Source organism: Bidens hawaiensis, unplaced genomic scaffold, assembly GCF_021521415.1.
Source record: "Bidens hawaiensis isolate Kalapana, Puna unplaced genomic scaffold, B.hawaiensis_p1.1 tig00024225_1, whole genome shotgun sequence".
Classification (NCBI taxonomy): Eukaryota; Viridiplantae; Streptophyta; class Magnoliopsida; order Asterales; family Asteraceae; genus Bidens; species Bidens hawaiensis.
Window position 1 is genome coordinate 196,603 of NW_027493804.1, and position 24,698 is coordinate 221,300.

The following is a 24,698-nucleotide window of genomic DNA, read 5'->3' on the forward strand; positions in this document are numbered from 1 at the left end:
TAATTACAAAAATACCATAGTCTATTTTAAACCATTGATTATAGTTAATCAAAGGCTAAGATTCACTTCTCGCGCTTCTCGACGTAGTATCACTTCTCGCATGAACCATCCCCTATATATATATATAATATGAAGAATGGAAGAACAAGAAGAAGATGATGATTTTGAAGAAAATAAAATCTTGTCGGTGTAGACGGATAATAGCTAAATCATGTCGGTGTGGACAGAATTTAAACAAATATTGTTGGAGTTGACGGAATTTGAATAAATCCAACTTATAAGAAAAAAAATAAAAAAATCTCGTCTTCTGAGAACAAAATGTCTATGAAATGCGTCTTCCAAGACGAAATTTAAAAAGCACATTTTCCTAGAATTTGAAAATATGTACGTCAACCCAGGTGGGAAACATAAAAAAAAAAAACAGTCTTGGGAGACTGACTTTTGAGAAGAAAAGTTAAAAAATAATATGACATGTTCCCTCAATATTTTCAAAAAACTTGGCATTTTCCATCAACATTTTCCCATATTTAGGCTGTTCCTTACATATTTTTAAGATCTTGGCCTGCTCCCTCATAATTAATATCATCTCCCAATCCCTCAATATTTTCAAAAAACTTGGCCTTTTCCATAATCATTTTCCTATATTTGGTCTGTTTCTTACATATTTTTAAGAGTTTGGCTTGCTCCATCATAATTAATATCTTTTCTTAATGTGTCTCCCTAGTACAAAATTTTGAAAATAATCAATAATTTTAGATTATTTTAAGAATTCTATCTCTAAAATGGACTATTTAGAGAATTTTCAAAAAAACGTTGATTTACTTACCTGTCCCTAGTCAATATATTACTTACCTAATGAAATATAAACGCTTCAATATCAATAAAAAAAACAAATAACGAAGCTAAAATATGCATTTTTAAGGCCCTCTTTTAAATTATTATTATTATTATTATCTGAAAAACAGTAATCATGTTTAGTTGCCTTGGGATCACACATTTGATGGAGTGAGGCAGCCGCCTTTGTGTACCCGTGTTGGACTTGGTCACCTCTTCTAGCATTATTATATAATCTAATAGCCACACATAATAATTCAACATTCAGATATACAATCATCCAATAACATATAACTGAAGATGAATCATGAAGAAGAAGATATTGACATACTAATTGTTGGTGCTGGATTAGCTGGTCTCACTACCGCTTTATCCCTTCACAGGTATTCTTGCCCATTTGGCCTTTGATGATGAATTTTGAATCATATATTTTGGAACCAAACAAACCCGAAACCTTACAAACCCGAATCTTAATAGGGTCAGGTTGGTCATAGGCGGCCCAAGGGGGCAATGTGCCTTAATATAGCCTTGTTTCCTACTTGATGCAATCTCTAAGGCCTATGCTTTACTAAGATCGGTCTGAAACTTGCCTGTAAAATTACAAATTATGTGGTTAACAAAGTATTTACTATAATCAAAATTAGAAGATTATATACCGGATTACATGCAAGTAACGTTGTAGAACATGTGAGATTTTTTTTAACAAAAATGGATTAAATTTACTATACCAGCAGTCGAATTAAACAATTCCTCCAAATCTTTGTTTTGTTCTGCATATAAAACAACCATTTATCAACTTGAAAAATCATTACAAATAATACACAAATGAATCACTTAACCAATGTCACCAATGTCACATATGCGAAAGCTCAGATACGTAATCATCATAGCCCATACGAAAAATGAGACTGGGATACATTTTCTTCGTAGTCCTTATCATACAAACTGACTGAATACACCACCTCCATAGACGGCCAGAAAAAAAGCCGTCGGCAATGCATAGAAAATATTAGCAGATTATGATTTAAAACAACAAACCATCTAAATGCATAGGCTCAGATGCATGATCATCATAGCCCTTACAAACCAAACCAAAGTCAACCATAAATCCACCGGCAAAACACAAACCCGCAATAGCGTCCAGTTAACGACATGTGACAATTAGAAATTACAACAGACAATTGCGACGATGACTCTACCGTCATTAATGGATTTAAATCAGAACCCGGCAACGACAGTTAGCAGGCGCCTTCGCCCGGCGTTCCACCAGCGTTTCCTAAATTGAACCAAACGGAACCCGTAAAGGTAGATCCAGCCACCGACACACCTGAGCTGAAATTCCCCCAAGAAATTTGTATTTATTAACTTTATTCAAGATCAAACAACATGAAAATTGGTCCGTTATTCACATCAAGAACATCATTTCCAATTGGATCCATAGAATCTTTAGGCCTAATTTATGTAATAACCTAAGCCAAGAGTTTGATGAATAGTGATTATAGTGAGAGCACCGACTTTTGGTTTTTAAAATATATATAATACCATGATTTTGTTAATTGTTATATTTACTGCTATAACTTTAATCGTTATTTGGAAAAATTGGTTTACATTATTTTGTTCGTTAAGGCCTAAGGGCACGTGAATTCTCGGGCCGGCACTGGGATTGGTGGTGGGTTTTACCAACTAACCCGACCCTATATTAACCCGAAACCCGAACGGGATGACCCAGTTAACAGCTTACAAGTTGTTACATAACTTGACAGAAGCTGATGTGTTTTAGATTCGGTTTTTATGTTTTTTAAGGCTAGGTTTGAGTAGTTTGGTGTTGGAGTCATCAGAGAGGTTGAGAATTACCGGATCTGCCCTTACACTATGGACCAATGCGTGGAGGGCGTTGGATGCTGTAGGAATTGGGAATGCCTTAAGACAAAAATCAACCCAGATGAAAGGGTAAAACCATGATTTCATAAAAAGTATTCGATACGTTGTTTTAGCAGTTTAAAATCAGAATTTGATATTAGTTTTGTGTTTGCAGATTCAAGATCGCGTCTCCTGATACGGGTCAATTTACTTTAGAGCAAGCACTTGATAAAGATGGAAAATTGTGAGTAACACTTATTCTAAAAGATAGATAGAATTACTAATATACCCTTGATATGATCCCGTCAATGGTGTAAGATACATGAATTTATAACACGTCACGAGCTTAACACGAAATTTGCAAGTTTGAGTTTGTTTAAAAGGGTCCAGAACAATTAACATTGAACGTGTTTTGCAAAACGAGTCTTGTTCAAAGCAGACTAATGGGTTTACGGGTTCACCTGTTTATTTTTAATATTTGTTTTATGTTATAAACTTAATGTGATCGGGAATTTTATGCCAAAATTCAAGTGTTACTGCTGATGACGCTTACAATTGTTTTCTTTTAGTAGTCGTAGTTGGTTGATAAATTAACTAAAATTTGATTTTAGTGAGGGTTACGAAAGTCGATGCGTTAGGAGGAAGGATTTGCTAGAGACACTAGTCAACGAGCTGCCACCAGGCACCATTAGGTACTCTTCAAAGGTTGCAGCCATTGATGAACTCGGCCGCTTTAAGCTGGTGCACCTAGCCGATGGGTCCATTCTTAAAACCAAGGTATGTTCGGTTCGATGCTGGTTCAGGTTTGTCAAACTATTCTATTACATATTCTCTAATACGAGTTATGTTATATCAATGTAGGTGTTGTTAGGATGTGATGGAGTTAACTCAGTCGTGGCAAAATGGTTGGGTCTTGGGACGCCTGTAAGTGTTGGGAGATCAGCTATTCGAGGTCTAGTGGAGTTCCCAAATGGCTCGGGTTTTGATCCGATGTTCCATGTGAACTTTGGAGGCGGAGCGCGCTTTGGTTTTCTTCCGATTGATGACAAGAGCATGTACTGGTTTTGCACATTCACCCCGTCTCAAGTTCCATCTTGTAAGTCATTTAAATTTGTCTACATAGGGGTAAGGGTGAGCATAAAACCGAATAACCAAATCACATCAAAGAGTAAATCAAATCAACATAAGCCAAACTGTTAAAAAAATCAGTGTCTTGATTATAATTTTATTGATTATCAGTTGTTATGTTTATGATATAGTTATACCTGCTTAAATAACTAAATTAACGGAAACAACATTAAAAACAATATATTCTTTTAATATATAAATAATAAGTTACATGTTTTAACGTTATGTTAGAAATTTTTATAAATATAGTTGTCACAGTCCCATTTATAAACTGAAAGAATTGGTAATTATTTATTTGACCATATATATAACTGAATTATCTTGAATCTACTCGCTTCCAAAGCCGGGCGGTTAACAGATGATTAAATGATATTTTGCAGTTACCAAATTAAACCAAACCGTTTATAACCGAACACCACTTATAAAAATCTAAAAGTCGATATATTTGTTATATTTCCATTTTAATCTATATCCGAACCTACCTGAGTAGCAAACACATGCTTTTCTTTTTCACTAGGTCGATGTTCAATAATTTTTAGGCCAACAACAAAAGATTATGTGGGCTCGCTTGACCCTATACCTTATTGAACATCGACCTCTATCAGAAAAAAAAAATCTTAACTATATAATATATGAAGTCAACAGTTATAATATCTGTTCTGATACATGTAGATGAAGAAGATTGGCAAGTAAACCCGGTAAAAATGAAGCAATTTGTATTGAGCCGTATCAACAAGATGCCTCAAGAAGCACAAGATGTGGTCGGACAAACTACGCTAAGTAGCATATCCTATGCACCACTGAAGTTTAGATTGCCATGGAATGTCTTATTTGGTAATATAGTGAAAGATAACGTTTGTGTAGTTGGGGACGCTCTTCATCCCATGACTCCCGACATTGGTCAAGGTGGTTGTTCGTCGTTAGAAGACGCGGTGGTGCTTGGTAGGTGCCTAGGGGAAGCGTTTTTGAAGAAACCAAATGAAGAAGATGATGAATTCGAGAGGATTAAAAAGGGTTTGGAGAAATATGGAAAAGAAAGGAGATGGAGGAGTTTTAGTCTTATTAGTTTTGCATATTGTGTTGGGTTTATGCAAGAGAGCAAGGGGAAATTGATGACTTTCTTGAGGAAAGTATGGTTTTCTAGCTACGCTCCTACTGCTTTTCTTAAAATGACTAATTTTGATTGTGGTAGTCTTGTTTGTTGAATTGTAAAATGGGAAATTATTTGTGATGTTTTGGCTGTTGTCATCTACCATCTTTTTATCAACACAAGCAAATTCTATTATATATAAATATAAATGTGCAATTTAGTTGTTTCAAAAAGTGATGATATATTAATGTACCCTTCATTTTCAATAAAAACAAAATAACAAAGCTAAAGTATACATAACTAAGGTCTTTTACTTTGTTTTATTTTCGGAAAAAAACAAGAATATGTTTAGTACCTTGCCTTGAGAATCACATATTTGATGGAGTTGGGAGTCCACTTACGAGTACCCTAGAGAAATTGGTCATCTCATCTATTCATATTCATATAGTATAGTATAATATAGTAGCAATGCATGGTATTTTGATAAATAGAAACAAACAAAAATAATCCGCGATGGGAGTGAAGATGAATCATGAAGAAGAATATGTAGATATAGATGTAGTTATTAAGGGTGCTGGTTTAGCTGGCCTCACTATCGCCTTATCCCTTCACAGGTTTTTTTTAAGCAAAAGATACAAATATATTGTATGGTTTAAATGTTTGATTATCACAGTTCTCAACTTAATACTGGTTTGGACATTTTTTAAGGTTAGGTTTGAGGAGCTTGGTGTTGGAATCATCATTGTAACATCTAGGAAAAACCTATATTTATTTTGGACTAAAGTTGTCAACTTTGAAAGTTGAAGGACTAAAAATATTCTCAAGATAAGTCATGAGAAAAATGAAATAAGAAAAATAAGCATCTTATGTTAAGGAAATAAGAAAAATCCATCTTACATGGAAAGATGAAAGAAAAGGAAAGCATTTTCCATGGATATAAATAAGGAATGAAACTTTCATCCCACATGGAAACAAGAAAAGAAGTAAAAGCTCTTTATAAGTAAGCAAGTTTCTATAGAAATGTTTTAATGTGACTAACCAATCTCCATAGTCCTAGCGGAGGGTGCGAAACACCCGACGCGCTCGGACTCGGGCACGGGCGAGGTGCGTAATGGTGGCGTTTTGATGGCGCACTTTGCACTTCGCACGCTCGCTCCGCCGTAAGCCGCATAAGTTGGATAGTACAAGGACTGAAAATAAAAATCTGAAATTTTAAGCATTTTCACGAAAGACAAAAGACTTGAACCAACTTTGAAGCATCTTCACGATACGCGAAGTTGCAGATGAATCTTATCGCGAAGTTGCATCTCTGCATGCGTGACACGTGGCAACTCTACTGATAACTCAGCGAACTTTAGAGCATCTTCGCGATTCGCGAACCGACATGCAATATTTCAACTATAAATAGAGGGGTGTTCGGCATCTTTCAACTCACACCAACCACTTCACTTTTCACACGTTTTGCATCGTTTTGCGTGCCGATCTCAAGAAGCGTGCCAATCTCGTAGTACGTGCCAAGCCCTAAAGCTCTGACGGTGTAAGCTCTGTCACAACGATATAGAGTAAAAGTACTGCTCGATCAATCATATGCATTTAACTCCAAATACCCGTACGAGGTAGGGGTTCTGATTAAATTATTATTTTATTATTATAATAGCTTAGACCATAGTCAGGGGTATAGCCTGAACCTTGATCACCGTTAAGTATAATATAACTTTTCATAAGCACAGGTTATAGTTAAAGTAATGTTTCTTCTTGAAGAAGCAACCTGGTATAAATGTTTCTTCCTGAAGAAGAACCCTGATATATAATTAATAAATAAACAAAGGGACTAAATGTCCACATGTTTTGTACAAACAAATAAACTATCAATGTTACAGCTATACAAAACAGACTACGAGGTCTGAAGCTAGATCGTAGATCTGGATATTTATATGCATGTTATTCTCGTACTATAGGTCCGAGATAACAATCAATCAATCGGAAAGCTGAAAACAGAAGCAGGAATCAGTAACATAAACTGATTTACAGACAGGGGTCAGTAACCGAAACTGATCAACATACAGGAATCAGTGTCAGAAACTGATTACAATCATAAAAGATGAATACGCCCCAAACTTTTACAACTCTTATAGAGTCTGAACTGTTTACATAGGATTTACGAATCCTTAAAACTTTGTGTTGCAATAATAAGAAACGAGCATACTCAAATTAAGAGTATACATGTGTCTAGATCCATACATACATGGTGACTCGGAGTTCCCCGAGGCCATGCATATCATCAAACACGCCTCTGGAAGTCTCCGGGACTGTTAAGAGAAATGATATTGTGTATATGATTAATTATACATGTATTTAGGGTAATTGTAACCCAATTGAGTTGGGTGCCTAATGAGTATTGTCACAAAGGTATTATTATTGTTTATGCAATGGTATTATTGAGTTAGCGTCATTCACCAGCTGTGTGCTGATGTATTTTTCCCCCATTTCAGGGAAACTGTAAAGAATAGAACTGACAGGCAAGACTGATAGAAGATTAAAGACATAGTCATTAGAGGTGATCTGATGGCTCAGATATTTTATTCAAAATATTATAAAGAATTATATTTTGAAATGACTGGTATTCAAATTATTCAAACAGGTATTCCGACCCAACATTTTATAAATTAATATTATATTTTAAAGACTTCCGTTAATAACCCGAAACTCTGATATATTTTCAAAACAGGTATCAACCCGGGACGTCGCACCCAGGCCCTGAGTCGAGGTGTGACAATCAGAGAGTTTGAGGATTACTTGGTTTGCCCTTACGCTATGGACCAATGCTTGGAGGGTGTTGGATGTTGTAGGAATTGGTGATATCCCAAGATAAAAATCCACCCAGATGAAAGAGTAAAACCGTCGATAAAAAAATTACATAGTAGGCCTCTCTTATTTATTTTTGCAATTTGAAATTAGTTTTGTAATATCATATTTAAGATAGCTTCTTTTGATACCGGTCAATTTACTTTAGGGCAAGCAATTGATAAAAGTGGAATTGAGGGACAACTACAAAACGGCCAAGATAGAGGCGAAGAAGGCAGTGGCGGAAGCAAAGAAGGCGGCCTTTAAACGGATGTATGAAAGTCTAGAAACAAAAGAGGGGGAACATGCTATGTTTAAGATTGCCAAAGCCAGGGAGCGTAGAAGGCAAGATCTAGGACCGGTGAAGTTCATAAAGGATACAGATGGGCATGTACTGGTCAAGGAGCAGGACATCAAGCTAAGATGGCAAACCTACTTCCACAATCTTTTTAACAATGGGACAGCTTTCCAAGAAGAACATGACAACACAAACTTTCAACGACAACAATCGAATAACTGCTACTGCCGTCGGATCACACGAGAAGAGGTGAAGGATGCACTTAGGAGGATGGGAAGGTCTAAGGCGGTTGGCCCAGACAACATACCCATCGAGGTGTGGAAGTGTCTGGGGGAGGAAGGAGTCATGTGGTTAACTACTCTGTTAAATAGTATTCTCAAATCAGGTAAGATGCCAGACCAGTGGAGGAGCAGCGTTGTAGTTCCTATCTATAAGAACAAAGGAGACGCCCAATGTTGTGGTAACTACCGAGGAATCAAACTACTAAGTCATACTATGAAGCTATGGGAAAGAGTGATTGAGGGTAGACTTAGACGAGAAACTCAGGTTACGGTCAACCAATTTGGCTTCATGCCGGGGCGTTCCACCACAGAGGCAATACACCTTATAAGAAGATTAATGGAAAAGTATAGGGAGAAGAAGCGTGATCTACATATGGTGTTTATTGACCTAGAAAAGGCCTACGACAGTGTGCCACGATAGGTGCTCTGGGAGTGCTTGGAGGGTAGAAGAGTGCCCAGGAAATACATAGAGATAATTATGGATATGTATACCAGGAGTGAAACAAGTGTCCGTGCGCCAGTGGGGGATACTGATTTCTTTCTTGTAGAGGTAGGTCTTCACCAGGGGTCAGCGTTGAGCCCGTTTCTTTTTGCAGTAGTCTTGGATGAGTTGTCAAAGTCGATTCAGGGGACTCTCCCGTGGTGCATGATGTTCGCAGACGATATTGTGTTACTTGCTGAGAAAAAACAAGATCTAAACATGAGGCTTGAGGAGTGGCGAACAACCTTAGAGACAAAAGGTTTAAAGATTAGCCGATTTAAGACGGAGTACCTCCACTGTGATTTTGGTGGGATAAACGACAATGAAGACACACAGATCACAATTGAAGGGCAGGTGGTCCCGCAGGTAACGAAGTTCAAGTATTTAGGATCTTTTGTACAGAGCGATGGGGAATTGGACATTGATGTGACCCACCGAGTTCAGGTAGGATGGTGTAGATGGAAAGCAGCCACAGGTATATTGTGCGACAAGAGTTTCCCGACTAAACTAAAGGGAAAATTCTATAGGGTGCCAGTTAGATCTGCAATGCTATATGGAACAGATTGTTGGGCCATCAAGAAGGCACAAGTGCGGAAGATGGAGGTAGCAGAAATGAGAATGCTACGTTGGATGTGTGGGCACACAAGGCTAGACCGAATAAGAAACGTTGTGTTTCGCGACAGATTAGGGGTGGCGAACATAGCAGACAAGATAAGAGAGTGGAGATTGAGATGGTTTGGACATGTAAAGAGAAGACAGACGACGAATCCTGTTAGATCCGTAGAAAACATTACTATAGAGGGGAGGAGGGGTAGAGGACGACCGAAATTGACTTGGGATGAGAGGATTAGGCATGATTTGATAGACCTAAACCTCTCCGAGGACATGGTTGATGATAGGAATTCGTGGAGAAGTAGAATTAAAGTTAAGGATTTTTAGAGAGAATTGAATACCTTAGGGCTTAGACTTAACTTATTTAGGCCTCATACCATAATGGTATTTCCCTTACATATATTATTATTATTATAATTATTATTAGCTTTTATATAGCTGTTAAACTGTGATTTTATTATTAATATTATTATAATTAGTAGTAGTTTTTATATAACTGTTAAACTTTGATTTCCTTTATTTTGCTTTATTTTCCTTTATTTTGCTTCATACACATGTCCTTAGAGCCGAGGGTCTCTCTGGAAGCCACCTCTTTATTCTTTTGGATAGAGGTACGGTGTGCCTACATCCCACCCTCCCCAGACCCTACTTATAGCTTTGCTGTCGGTGGGATTTTACTGGCATGATTGATTGATTGATTGAATTGATAAAAGTGGAAAGTTGTGAGTTATATTCAATTTCTTTTACAAACTGACTGAGTAGCATTTAAACATTTGATAAATTGTGAGTCATGATCGGAGATATGTAAAAAGTTGACTAATCAACAACTACTTTTGAAGTTACCGAGGGTTATGAAAGCCGATGCATCATTAGAATGGACTTGCTAGAGATAATAGTGAACGAGCTGCCACTAGGCACCATTAGGTACTCTTCAAAGGTTGCAAACATTGATGACTTGGCCGGTTTAAGCTGGTGCACCTTACCAATGTGTCCATTCTGAAAACCAAGGTACGTTTGGTCCATTGTTGGTTTGCAAGTTTGTCGAACCATTTATTATACATATGATTTACATCAATGTAGGTATTGATTGGGTGTGATGGGGTTAATTCAGTGGTGGCAAAATGGTTGGGTCTTAGGAAATCTGTGAGTGTCGGAAGATCAGTTATTTGCGGTTTGGTGGAGTTCCCAGATGGCTCGGGCTTTGATCCGATGTTCCATACGAACTTTGGAGGTGGAGTGCGCTTTGGTTTTCTTCCGATTGATCACAAGACTGTGTATTGGCTTGCATGTTCTCCCCATCTCAAGTTCCATTTTGTAAGTCTTTTAAATATGTCGTTTTTTAACATGAAAAAGAAGCTAACCTGTTGGGAAATCGATGTTTGTTTATAATTATTTTATAACTGGTTTTTATGATTTTGTTATGGTTATATGCATATAAATAACCAAAGTGACAATTTAAACAAGCTTTATGTTTCTTTATCTTTTTATAATTTTTATGTTCTAGCTTGAAAAGGTTTTATTTTAGTTATTATATAGTAACTATTACTTTCGTTTCTTTGGTTTGTTAATTTCCGTTACTTTCATTAAACCCCTAGGGATAGTCAAGCGGGAGAAAAATTTTGTGGATGAAAATGACAAAAGTGACCATACCACATGTACAAAATGACAGTTTAGTCTAAGAATATATTTTAATTTTCAATTACTCATGCATAAATTAGTAAGATTGAAATGTTTAGTTTGAAGCTAGATATAGCTAAATATATTAGTTGTAAACTTGTAATTATGTTGAATTTCCTCGCGTCAATAGCATTGTGGTTAGCCAATAATTTACTGATAAATCAATCCATCTTTTCTGATAACTAAATTCACCAAACCATTTATAATCGAAACTGAAGAGCTTTGATAAACTTAAAACCGAAACACTAATTACATGTTCGTTTTCAATCCATAACTACTGAACCTACCCTTGCTCACCAGACAAAAAACTGAGTTTTCATATTTAAACGGTTATTCAAGACATTGTTTGGCTATAATGTCTATTATGATTCTCGTAGATGAAGATTGGCAGGTAAATCCAACAAAATTAAAGCATTTTGTATTGAGCCGTATCAACAAGATACCTCAAGAAGCACTAAGTAACATCTCCTATGCACTATTGAAGTTGAGATTGCCATGGAATGTCTTATTTGGTGATAAAGTGAAAGATAACGTTTGTATAGTTGGAGACACGCTTCATCCCATGACTCCTGACGTTAGTTAAGGCGGGTGTTCACTGTTAGAAGACTCAGTGGTGCTTGGTAGGTGTCTTGGGAAGCTTTTTTAATGAAACCGAATGAAGAAGATGACGAATTTGAGAGGATTAAAAAGGGTTTGGAGAAATATGGGAAAGAAAGAAGATGGAGGAGTTTTAGTCTTATTAGTTTTGCATATTGTGTAGGGCTTATTCAAGAGAACAATTGGAAATTGATGAGTTCGTTGAGGAAAGTTTAGTTTTCTAGCTACACTTCTAGTGCTTTGCTTAAGATGGCTAATTTTGGTTGTGGTAATCTAGTTGAATCGCAAAGTGTGAAATGATTTGAGATGTACGGTTATTTATTCTAAAGGTGATTTTAATAACATGAAGTTCGAATCTTTTTTATTTCTATTTTGTTATAAAAAATGAACGCACACCAACATTCGTAATCTCCATCACCGCTATCACCTCAACATTCTATTTTACTTTGAAAATTTACTGACGAAAACTATATTATTTCATCAACTTATTGCAGCAAAATTTTGATCTATCATGTATGTATACTTGTGATTTTAGTTTCAAATATTGAACTATTTGAAGCAAACCGATGACTCGATGAGTCTTTATATTGACATCATGGGCCTTGGAAGTGCTTTGTAACTTTGCAAGTAATGTGCGTAGCCCAACATGCCGCTTGCAGCCCAAACACCGCTGCATAGACTACACGTACTACGTAAGAGATTTTTTTTTGTTTTTTTTTAGTTTTTTGTTTAAATCAGATGGTTTTTAAACGATTGGAGTTTACAATTCAAAAGGGGTTTAACGACGCAGCTTGTTACCCGTTTGCCTTCTTTTTTAATGTAAGCACTATTTTTTTATTATAAATTAATAGAGATAATCACATGTAAATTTTAATTGTCACCTTCATTATGTTTTGGTGAGCATTTCAAAGAATTTATTTTACACATGATTATTTTATGTTCAATAAATGTGTAAATTTTGGGGGATGCCAAGTCAAACATTATTTGTGTCTATACTCTATAGTGATTATTTACGTACGAAGTGTATGAAATATTCACATGTGATGTGTTTCTTTAGGGAGGTGGTACAGACGTCTGTTAATTTGTTAATTTACAAGTAATTTATAGTTGCATCATTGTTATTGTTTGGACGCACCATTATATTGACAATGCTCGAAACATGTTAATCTATACATGACCTGTTAATTAAGAATGTCTAAAGATGACCTTTTTATTAAACGGGTTATAGTAATTAACAACCCAAATATGCGATATATTGATATCAGTCATGCTAAATTATTGTAGGTGATAAGTTTATTGAGCAAAGTTTGATTATCAAACTATACATCTACTGCTTTGCTTAAGATGGCTAATTATAATATTGTGGTGATCTTGCTAATGCACAACTTGGAATCTAGAACAGATTTGGTTAAGCAGGTTTAATGGCTTGTACGAACGTGAAAGTGTTGTTTCGGTAAAGCGCATAAGGTGTTCGATTATGTAGGGGTATGGTACTAAACCCGGTTCTACGACCCTAAATTTATTATGTTTGGCTTATTTTATTATATGGACTAATACAATGTTATTGTACTGAGGGGGTTTTGTGGAGGTAACCCTAACTGGGCTAGGCCCATTAGGGTACCATGATGGTGGCCATGAGACTCTCTATATAAGGAGGTCTCCACCTCCTTATTGAGAGGTCATGCTCAATAAGAGCCACCACCACTTTTTTGTGTCTGTAAACAAGAGATCTTAGGATTTCTTAGCAGTCACCTCCAAACCCCCAAAAAACCATTGCAGGTCTCAAGCAGCTGAAGAAGAAGATCAAGACGTGGTTCGTTCATCTCAAAATCCGTGGAAACATCGTCATGGATCAGGTCAGATTCATTTCGTGCTTCGACATTGGCGCCATCCGTGGGACGGCAACGAACTACCCTTCGATCTTCATCTCGGCTGTCAGATCTCTCCCAGGAAAAACCCAGATCTGGAAGTTTACAGAAAAAGGCTTCAAGGCTTGTTCTATTAAAGCTCGAAAAGATCCATAGATCTAAAAGAGGCTTCCAGATCTGTGCGAAAAGAAACTGCCGGACTCGAATGATCAAGTCTCCGGATCTGTGATGGTTTTAAATCTGCTCCGAGCTTCAGATCTATCTAGATCTGGTTTACAGATCTATCTAGATCTGGTTTACAGATCTAGATCTAGATTACAGACCTGGATTTTAGGTCTAAAGTTGCAGATCTGACTCTAAAATTGCAGTTCCAGAAATTACCAGACTTCCGCCGCCATGTACGCGCGCCCGCGGATTCTCACTCCGCAGCCGTGCATGTGCCGCCGCGGAAACCACCATCTGGGTTTTGCGCAGGAGACCTCCGCCATGCACGCGCATTCACGAGTCACCACTCCATCGCCGTGCATGCGCGCATCAGGCCTCGCGCCAAACTTAAAGGTTGGGAATCCTCATAATATCCCATATGGCTACGCGCCAAACTTAAAGGTTGGGAATCCTCATAATATCCCATATGGCTACGTGCCAAACTTCAAGGTTGGGAATCCTCAATATCCCATATGGCTACGCGCCAAACTTCAAGGTTGGGATTCCTCATAATATCCCATATGGCTACGCGCCAAACTTCAAGGTTGGGATTCCTCATAATATCCCATATGGCTACGCGCCAAACTTCAAGGTTGGGAATTCTCATAATATCCCATATGGCTACGCGCCAAACTTCAAGGTTGGGAATCCTCATAATATCCCATATGGCTACGCGCCAAACTTGAAGGTTGGGAATCCTCATAATATCCCATATGGCTACGCGCCAAACTTCAAGGTTGGGAATCCTCATAATATCCCATATGGCTACTCGCCAAACTTAAGGGTTGGGAATCCTCATAATATCCCATATGGACACGCGCCATACTTAAAGGTTGGGAATCCTCATACCACATGCTCACGCACCACATATGCTCACGCATCACATATGCTCACGCATATTACACATGCTTACGCATCACATGCTCACACATATCACAGTCTACGCGCACGCGCATGCAACATCTGCGCGCGGCGCGGGACATAAAGCCTGCGCACACGCGTATGCAACATCTGCGCGTGGCGCATAACACAAAACCAAAGCCTATGCGCAAGCGCATGAAACATCTGCGCATGGCGCATGACACAAAGTCTACGCGCACGCGCATGCAACATCTGCGCGTGGCGCGAGACATAAAGTAGCTCGTAAGTCGCCTCATGCGCAAGCTGTTATTATTCATACAGCTCGTAAGACGCCTCGCGCGCAAGTTTCATTATTCATACAGCTCATAAGACGCCTCGCGCGCAGGCTGTTATTATCCTTATAGCTCGTAAGACGCCTCGCGCGCAAGCTTTATTATTCATACAGCTCATAAGACGCCTCGCGCGCAAGCTTTATTATTCATACAGCTCATAAGACGCCTCGCGCGCAAGCTGTTATTATTCTTATAGCTCGTAAGCCGCGACTCGCGCAAGCTCTATTATTATAGCTCGTAAGTCGCCTCACGCGCAAGCTTTATTATTCTCATAGCTCGTAAGCCGCAACTCGCGCAAGCTCCATTATTATTATAGCTCATAAGTCGCCTCGCGCGCAAGCTTCATTATTATAGCTCGTAAGTCGCCATGCGCGCAGGCTTTATTTTTCTTACAGCTCATAAGTCGCCTCGCGCGCAAGCTTCATTATTACTATGATGCGTGCTATATCTTATTTATGACAGGGCACCATCATTATCATAAGGACCGCAACATGTCACCATCATGGGGAAAACCTCCCAAAACTCAAAGACAATAAAGACAAGGCCGAAGGAAAGGGAAAAAACCGCCCCATGACCTAACACACCTCATAAAGTCCAGCGCTCCACCTAGACGCTTGCGCGCCCAGGAGCAACGCTGGACTTGGGGGGCTTGTAGGGGTATGGTACTAAACCCGGTTTTACGACCCTAAATTTATTATGTTTGCCTTATTTTATTATATGGACTAATACAATGTTATTGGACTGGGGGGGTTTTGTGGAGGTAACCCTAACTGGGCTAGGCCCATTATGGTATCATGATGGTGGCCATGAGACTCTCTATATAAGGAGGTCTCCACCTCCTTATTGAGAGGTCATGCTCAATAAGAGCCACCACCACTTTTTTGAGTCTGTAAACAAGAGATCTTAGGATTTCTTAGCAGTCACCTCCACACCCCCGAAAAACCATTGCAGGTCTCAAGCAGCTGAAGAAGAAGATCAAGACGTGGTTCGTTCATCTCAAAATCCGTGGAAACATCGTCATGGATCAGGTCAGATTCATTTCGTGCTTCGACAGATTAAATAGCCGAACAACATATATATCATTCCTTAACACCGACCAAACTGCACATTCTATACAAAATACGCTCACATACTATATATCTTTATATCGATCATGTTTGATCACTGTCAATTAGTTGAGTGTCCAATCCGGCAATCCTTTCACATTAATTTTCTTTGATGTGCTCAAGAAACAATCAAATGGCTCGATCATCATGTGGCTTGTTTTAAGAAAGCATGCGTCACATTTTATTCACTCCCAATCAAAATCAAGGTTCCTAAACAATCCATATGGACCACATCATGCATTATATGGTCACATTCTTTATTTATCTGTATCACCTTACACAAATCTCATTTCAATAACCTACACCTCTTAAAAGAACAAAAAGCGTATTTCTATTCAGAAGTGTGCCGTTTAGACGGGATCTACAAAATAAAAACATTAGAGCATCACCAATAGAGATGGTTTTTTGATACCACAAGACACTTAATCCAACAAACTACATCATCAACCCCCCCCCCCCCCCCGGTTACCCCGTTTCCCGTCACATACAAGTTTTTTGAAGATTTTTCTACAAGAATTTTACTCCATCTCTCTCCTCCACCTCACCATATTTATCTTTAACCTCGCATTTTCTCTCTTCCAAAAATCACCAAGAATCTCCTATTGAAGATGATCTTATAATCATAAGTTTTGTGGTGGCGGCAGAGGTCATGATGACAGTCGATGTGGGGAGGCATGGGGCCAGCGGCGGTTGTGGGAGGAACGGCAACGGTTGTCAATGGCAACGACTACCATCTAGCATAATGGCAGTGAATGGTGTTCACATAATTAAACTAATTAAACTTATATTAATGTAGCAAGTTTATAATGACATTCTCAATTTATGGGTTGTACAACTTTAGTATACTTCTTGTTTAACTTCAACAGACAATAGAGTAATAGACTATTAAAAAAAAACACCTCAATTTGTGGGTTTTTTGTTTCTATGGAGTCATGATTGTTGGGTATCAAAACAAATACGTACATAAGTTAGCAAGCCAAGGTTCACCAATTAAAGAAGCTTTAAATTACAGAAATACCATGTTCGGTTGGCACTTGTTTTAATTTGATTAGCATAATATAACGTGCAATTAACCAGAATTGTTTTCATAGGTCATGAGCCATCATCACAACTAAACTAATTGTACGGAAGCAACATGTGCTAGAATATGTCATGGTGGACTTGAAGCCTCCAACATGTATTAAGTACATGAAAGCAACCTTTCATTTGTTGGGTTCGTACATCTGCCTCTTCAGGATTATATTTACTGCAAAAGGTCAGACCAGAATGATTATTAGTTAGGTACTCGTATGAAAATCATTTTTCAATTATTAACGTTTAACCCATGGGCACGTACCAAAAGTGACCCGGCCATTTTGCTCTACACTCATGAGTGTTGATAATTTAGATTCATGTATGAGATAATGCATATAATAAGTTTTAATTAGTTTTCTTAGATTACATACGCGTATAATGATAGTTTATACTGTTTGATTACTCGAACTCATTTTCCCTTATTCAAACCTAACATATTAATATATTATGTAATCCTAAAATATATGGTATAATCCTAAACTCTTTCGATGTAGGCAGTGACGAATATTAGACGAAAACACTAAAAAAATTAACATGGGCGACCAACCCCCCCCCCCTCTATAAAGGCTAGGTCCGTCACTGCATTTCATTTGTTTCATTTTAAGGGCGCGGTAGTCGTGGGTCTTCTATTGACCCCATAAGCAATTTGTAACGAGTGATGAACATAGTTTTATAATCGATTATGGGATTACCAAAACTCGACACACACATGGCCATTAATCCATTTCCTATACGTATCATTTGTTATTAATATAAGTTATTAATAATAATGTTGTGTACATAAAAGTATAAAACCATCTTTGTTATTTAAAAAAAATATTTGTATTTTGATGAAGATGCTTTGACTTAGGAAAGCCTTCTTATAAGCCTTTAATTGAAGAGATGATGAACACATGGCCAGAGAAATATACGGATAGGGAGAAAGCTCATCGCATACGTACTATTTCTTATTTTAAGGATTGGAAATTATTTAATACACACATTAATTTTTTATTAATTAAATGCCTTCCCTTCAAAGTAACATTTTTCTTAGATTTGTATTATGTAAATCAAAATAACTAACATAATTATTATTTTATCGTTACCGATGCATTATATAATCAAATCGAAAACAGCTGCTGATTTTTTTAACATCGTTTGAGACCACTCGTAGCACTTGAGTGAGACGGGATGCCAACCGTTAATACTGATTTTGACGTTCCAGGTCCGACTCATCTAAAAACATCATCAAGAAGAAAACTCGCGTATGTAGAAAAATCCCATTAAGTTAGGTTATGAACTTGAGACCTCAAAATTTCCAACTATAATCATATCACCTCCATGTTATTAGACCAAAATGCCAAATGCAACGATTGATGAATTATAGTAGGCCAGCACTAAATAATATGTGATTTGGTTCTCGACCTGCCTGAAAATAAGAGTTTGAAAATAAATTTATATTATATGAACCGACACCCACCTATCATATTTTATAGTTAAAATTTAAGGAAGTCAATCCTAGATCAATCATGAAGCCAAATCGTAGATAGAAGAGATGAATGATAGGCCTACTTAATTCCCTCCCTACCCATGTTATCCAACACTTTTTTAAGGAGGACATTCTATGTTTTTTGTTGACGGTGATTTAACTTGAATCACCTATAATTGTTCACACAATATTATCGACTCACCGATTATTAATGCATACCGATTTTTATATATACATGCATATACACAATTCTTTTATGCATTACAGATTTATATATACATACCTGCATGTAAAAGTTATTTTTATATATAAAAAGCCCATTTTTAACATAGTTTCTTTTTAAGTTTTCGCACATAAACACATCTAGAAGTTAAAAAATACATAAAAAAAAGAGTAATTTTTTTTCCAAAAACGTGTTTTTTATTAGATTGTCTTATATATGTCTTTATATACAAAAAACTACCAAAAAGAAAATAATAATGAAAAGTTGGATGTTTTACACGGAAAATGAGTTTTTTCAATGAGGTTTTACATGTAAATATGATGGTTCCCTAATAAAACTCTCTTAAGTTTTTATTGTATTCATATGCTATTAATTTTAGCCAAAACAAAGATAAAAAAAATAAAAATATATGGATTGCGGAAGTATATATACGTATTTTACGAAGTTACATATATGTATATGCATTTGATATATACTTCAAAATCATGAATTTCTTGACAAAGATTTTATTTTCAAGTTATCAAGTTAAACATGTGATCAAATCTGGTATCTACAAAAAGTAAGTCTATGTCCAAACCTTTACAATCTGGATTTTCTGAAACAATATGTCGTCTTTTGAAGGATCTTGAATCCAAGTACTTGTTTTCTTCCCCCAAAAACTCTGCAAAGAAATAATGGCATATTATAAAATCAATGTATAAAAATATAATGGCAGTACGTATATGTTATTTAACTTTATTAGAATTTAGATCCACAACAGGTCAAAGTAAAGCCATGTGAGACTCCATTTTATTTATCATTTTTAATCTTTGTTTTTAATGCATATTTTCTTCATTAAGCAACAATACAACATTAGCCGTATATTATGCTGCTGGATTAAGGCTTCTTGACGGTACCAAAGTAGGATGGAGATTAATGGTAATACAATAATTTTTTAAAATGTTATATCAACTGTGAACAAAAAGAGACTTTAATTGAAGGTGGTTCAAATAGACTCAACTAAATAGAATATTGTAAATGTGCAAAACTTATCTTTCTGAAGTAAAAAAAATTATGATTTGTGACACTTTAATTGAATCTTATATCAACAGTGAACAAGAAGAGAATGTCTAATTAAATCGAATATCACTAACATGTTTTGATGATTTAAATGTAAATAAAAAATCATAATTAAACATGTTTAGGTGACATAAAATAAATGACCGTATCAAAATTCTTTTGTCCATGTAACAATAATGGACTACATTAATTGGTGACTGAAGTGCCAGTCCAACGTTGATCGGGTGGTAAAGACTTTTTGGTTTTAGAGCAAGACTTACGTATAAATCACGATATGAGGTAGATTATTCTCTTAGGCGGTTTTTGAAACAGCATATAATAGAACATTGTGAGAGAATGAAAAAAATATATTTGATTAATGAATGAAATAGAACCACCGATTACAAAATGAATCTCATTCCCTCTGACTATGTTAAAATTATTTACTTTGCACTCCTTTTTTTCATCTTTCATCCTACTTTCTCAATGCCATCACCGCAACTAGCTGACCACCACAACTTGAATGGCAAACAGTGGGCACTGCCACCTGACCACCACCTCCACCACTACATGACCACCACTACATGATCAGCAACATCACCGTCGCTGCCACCACCGCCACTTCCTCCATTACCACCACCAACGTAACTGCCGCCACCATCACCATTACCACAACCGTCGTCATTACCATTTTATTTACTTTGTATTTTTGTCATATGTATTCCATTCTTGCCTCTTTTCATCTTTTACATACAACATCAAAGTATTCATTTTATTCTTATAGGTTAACCAAACAAAACAATAAAATGATAATGATCCATTTCATTTGCTTAATCATTCCATTATCTCGTTTATTCCATTTCATTGTCTATTCATTTACCATATACCAACCAAAACCTAGCATAGTTTGAGATAAGAATGTAGATTAGTTTGTGAGTCGCCATAAAAAAATTGGAGATTGAAGGTTATAATATTAATAATGTGATAATGATAATATTTCTTTTGTCCCATCAAGATTGCAACCACTTTCCGTTTTCAGATGAAACAAAATTAATGATACTGATGTGAGTATCTACTATTTCTTGTTTTGCCACCGTTAAAAAAATACAAGAAAATTATATTTTTAAAACTTTATGTCAAATCAATGAAAATTGTTTCCATTTTAATGTTAACAACATGATGGAAGCAATTAGCTTCTCGGTTTGATCCATTCACGGCTCTTCTAATGGGCAAGCCATGTGAATGCTATGTAGACAAATGGTTAGATAGAACGTGCGAATGATTGCATCAGATTCAGAATTTCTTCACCCTTGTGCAAGGATATTTTTAATTATATTTGTATAAAAAATTAAATATATAATATTATTTAAATCCCTCTATGCATTCTCTACTTGCAGAGTTACATGTGATGGTGTTGGGTTGGTCCTTATTTAAGTGCCTCATCCTCTAATCTTCATAACCATCTTCCCAACTCATTTCATTAATCAATCTCCCTTCAAGATCAAAAATGGCAAAAATTTGTGTTCTTCTTCTGCTATCTGTTGTCGGTTATTTGTTCGTTCATGCTGATGCTTTTACTGCTTCGAAATGGTATAGAGCTCATGCAACCTTTTATGGAGGGAGTGATGCATCAGGAACAATGGGTAAGTTTTTTATTTTCAAGCTAAAGTTAAATTATTAAAATTTTGCATTATACAAGTTTTACTTGTACTTGAACATTTTTTAAAATATTTTAGCAAAAATCTAGAAAAGTTGTTTTCTAGTTGTACTTGTACTTCAAGAAACTATAAACCAAACCCATTAAACTTGCACAATTTGGTTTGCCACTTGGGTGCAACCATTGATGCATATAGCACAACTAACAACCCACTAGTTGATTTTTTTTCTTTTTTTTTTTTACTGATTTTAAGGTTGTTTTGTGTAGGTGGAGCTTGTGGGTACGGTAACTTATACTCCACGGGTTATGGTACGAGAACTGCTGCATTGAGTACTGCTCTTTTCAGTGACGGTGCCTCATGTGGACAATGCTACAAGATTATTTGTGATTACAAAGCAGACCCAAAGTGGTGCCGGAAGGGTGTGTCAGTGACGATCACTGCCACAAACTTCTGCCCACCAAATTACGCTCAGCCTAGCAACGCCGGTGGTTGGTGCAACCCACCGCTCCAACATTTTGATATGGCTCAACCAGCTTGGGAAAAAATTGGCATTTATGCCGGTGGAATCGTCCCCATTATTTACCAAAGGTTAGCTATCTTGTTAACTAGACTCAACCGAATTGTTATATGGGTTACTTATATTTTTGATTTGGCTGTTTTTCAGAGTACCATGTAAGAAACACGGTGGAGTTAGATTCACAATCAACGGGCGAGACTATTTTGAGCTTGTTTTAATAACCAATGTTGGTGGGGCCGGAGCGATTCAATCGGTTAAGGTTAAGGGCTCGAAAACCGGATGGTTGGCAATGTCAAGAAATTGGGGGGCTAATTGGCAATCAAATTCGTATCTAAATGGTCAATCTATGTCATTTATGGTCACAACCAACGATGGTGTCACTCGAACCTTCAACAATATCGTCCCAGCAAATTGGGGTTTTGGTCAAACTTTCTCTAGCCGGTTACAATTCTAAAAAGGAAATAAAGTAACATTGTGTGCTTGTGCTTCAAAGTTTAGAGTTTCGGGTTTTTTAAAGAGGCAGCGGCGTGCTTACTCTTTTTATAGAAGCAGCCCGCCGGGTTTTCTTTTGTCGGGTCGTTATTATAAAACTATATGAATTTGAGGGGTGAAACGGGTTTCCCTAATTCTAATACGGAAAACCCAGATTGTGTTGGTTATACTTGTGTATTCTTCAGTCATTATGTAATAAGAAGCACTATAATTCTTCTTTAATCTTATGTTTTGTTGTATGGACTAAAGTCCTATAATTAATACAAATGTGACAAGTTATTATTTACTTTAAAAGTGATCCAGTTTCTTTTTTTTCTTTTATTGACTAATAAATAATTTTCTTGACAAAAATATAATATTTCTGTCTATATGCTTTAGAAACTAGAGTATTTGTCCATTGAATTGTTGTAACATATACACATAACGTTGAATTGGTGTAAAATATATATGTAAGAGAAGTTAAGAGAAATATGTATAGGTTTTTTTTAACATTAGTACATTTACTAGAAACATAACGTTAATTGTGACATATCCGTTTATGGAACAACGGATGCACATAGCACTTCTTACTTATTACACTTGGTAAAAACGAACGTGATGTCGAATTTAAAAAAAAAAACAATTAGATGGCTAGATAATTCGATGATTAAATCAAAAGCTTCAAGAACCCTAAGGTTTCGGATGAATAAAATTAAATATTCAAATACATGTTCCATACATAAATCATACTTAAAGAGTTCTAGACTAACTACTTGATGGAGAGATTAGCTACTTGATGTGTTATGTAGGAGGGGTAATCGAAGAACAAAACTGGTGCTCTTTAAGTGGTAACGAGCGAAGTCGGCGGAACACTTACTTACCTCATGCTTGGTTGCAGCAATTGTTTGGCAATTTGTTAGTTGTTGTGTGACATTCTCCGAATATTTGTGTTTACCATCTGAGACTTGCTTGTCATGCATAAAACTATAAGTGTGTCAAAAAAAAAAAAAAAAAAGGTGATACTAATGGCATGTTAATATTTATGGAAGACAAGGGATGAACCCCACTTTGACGATACAATGGTTTCGATTAGTCGAATTAAAGAGATCATAATGTGGTGGTTTTTATGGGTAAAAAATAGGAGACGTTGAGGAGTGCTTGATTGTGAAATGTGACGCAATTTTTCTATTTGAGGTGATTGTATAGGGTGATTTTGCACCTTCTTTTCAACTAATCTTGATTCTTGCTAGGTCTGTTGTTTTAATAAAATTAAAAACAACCTTTCAAAGAGAATAAACAAAACCATTGTTTTTATTATATTTATGAGTATATCTTTCTTCTCGATGGTAACAAAATTCATGGAGGTGGTGTATCACGTGAATGCAAAGAGTTTGGGTACTCGTTTATTTATTATATAATTAAATTTGTTTCCATATGATGGTTCCGATTTATTCCAAAAATATAACATTTTATATATTCAGTGATTTAGTTTATTTATTATTCTTTTTAATGACGTTTTTCTGTTAAGAGACTTAAACCTGATATTGAGTGTATTGTTTTGTGTTAATCTAATTTAAAAAAAGTGTAGGTGGTGCAAATGTTAATCAACATTGCGCCGTCAAAAAAAAATTATACAAATGGTGTAGCTTAATATATAAAATGATATTTTTTTACTTTTGTTAGTTAAAAATAATAACAAATAATTACAGAAACCATCAATGATGAAGAAGCTAACGATGAAGATTGGGAAAGTGACATAGTTCTCGACGACAACGATGAAGAACACATAGCAATGCCAAACAAATCGACATACTGAATCCATTGCATATGGAACAAAATGTTAGGTATTAAACAGAGTCGGTACGCAGCGGAAACACAAACACAAAAGCACAAACGAAACCAATAAATAAGAGACGCGAGATTTTACGTGGTTCGGTCAAGGCGACCTACGTCCACGGGTTGCAACTAGGGTATTTTCTTAAGCACCGTACAAAGATTACAATACATGACTATGGTATATATAGAGAACAATTATGTTTAATAGAGTAGGGACCAAGAAAACTCCAATGGGCCATCCTCTATAATTAAACGGGCCGCCCCCTTTTGTCTTCTAATCGTCAACCAACGAACCCGGCCCAAAGGCCTTAACTAATCCTAACAATCTCCCACTTGAAGG

At 36.4% G+C, this 24,698-nt stretch overlaps 2 protein-coding genes and 1 pseudogene across 2 annotated transcripts; all 3 read left to right on the forward strand.

Annotated features, from left to right (window-relative positions):
- Positions 1 to 1,134: 1,134 nt before the first annotated feature.
- LOC143568746 (monooxygenase 2-like) lies at positions 1,135 to 5,027 on the forward strand. The gene is made up of 6 exons (XM_077054821.1): positions 1,135 to 1,217; positions 2,638 to 2,784; positions 2,870 to 2,938; positions 3,306 to 3,471; positions 3,556 to 3,790; positions 4,495 to 5,027. Exons 1-6 carry the CDS (start codon positions 1,135 to 1,137, stop codon positions 5,025 to 5,027), a joined length of 1,233 nt encoding a protein of 410 aa, XP_076910936.1.
- Positions 5,028 to 5,425: 398 nt separating this feature from the next.
- Positions 5,426 to 12,002, forward strand: LOC143568752 (monooxygenase 2-like; annotated as a pseudogene).
- Positions 12,003 to 21,360: 9,358 nt separating this feature from the next.
- On the forward strand, positions 21,361 to 22,723 carry LOC143568741 (expansin-A11-like). The gene is made up of 3 exons (XM_077054816.1): positions 21,361 to 21,519; positions 21,801 to 22,122; positions 22,199 to 22,723. The coding sequence occupies exons 1-3, from the start codon at positions 21,384 to 21,386 to the stop codon at positions 22,503 to 22,505; spliced, it is 765 nt and encodes a 254-aa protein (XP_076910931.1). The 5' UTR covers positions 21,361 to 21,383; the 3' UTR covers positions 22,506 to 22,723.
- The last annotated feature ends 1,975 nt before the right edge of the window (positions 22,724 to 24,698 follow it).

Excerpts from the sequence above, each read along its gene's own strand:
- LOC143568746 (XM_077054821.1), top strand. The coding sequence starts at position 1,135 with ATGAATCATGAAGAAGAAGATATTGACATACTAATTGTTGGTGCTGGA. Across the intron at positions 2,939-3,305 it reads CTTGATAAAGATGGAAAATT|TGAGGGTTACGAAAGTCGAT; the intron begins GTGAGTAACACT and ends ATTTGATTTTAG. Across the intron at positions 3,472-3,555 it reads GGTCCATTCTTAAAACCAAG|GTGTTGTTAGGATGTGATGG; the intron begins GTATGTTCGGTT and ends ATATCAATGTAG.
- LOC143568741 (XM_077054816.1), top strand. The coding sequence starts at position 21,384 with ATGGCAAAAATTTGTGTTCTTCTTCTGCTATCTGTTGTCGGTTATTTG. Across the intron at positions 21,520-21,800 it reads TGATGCATCAGGAACAATGG|GTGGAGCTTGTGGGTACGGT; the intron begins GTAAGTTTTTTA and ends TGTTTTGTGTAG. Across the intron at positions 22,123-22,198 it reads GTCCCCATTATTTACCAAAG|AGTACCATGTAAGAAACACG; the intron begins GTTAGCTATCTT and ends GCTGTTTTTCAG.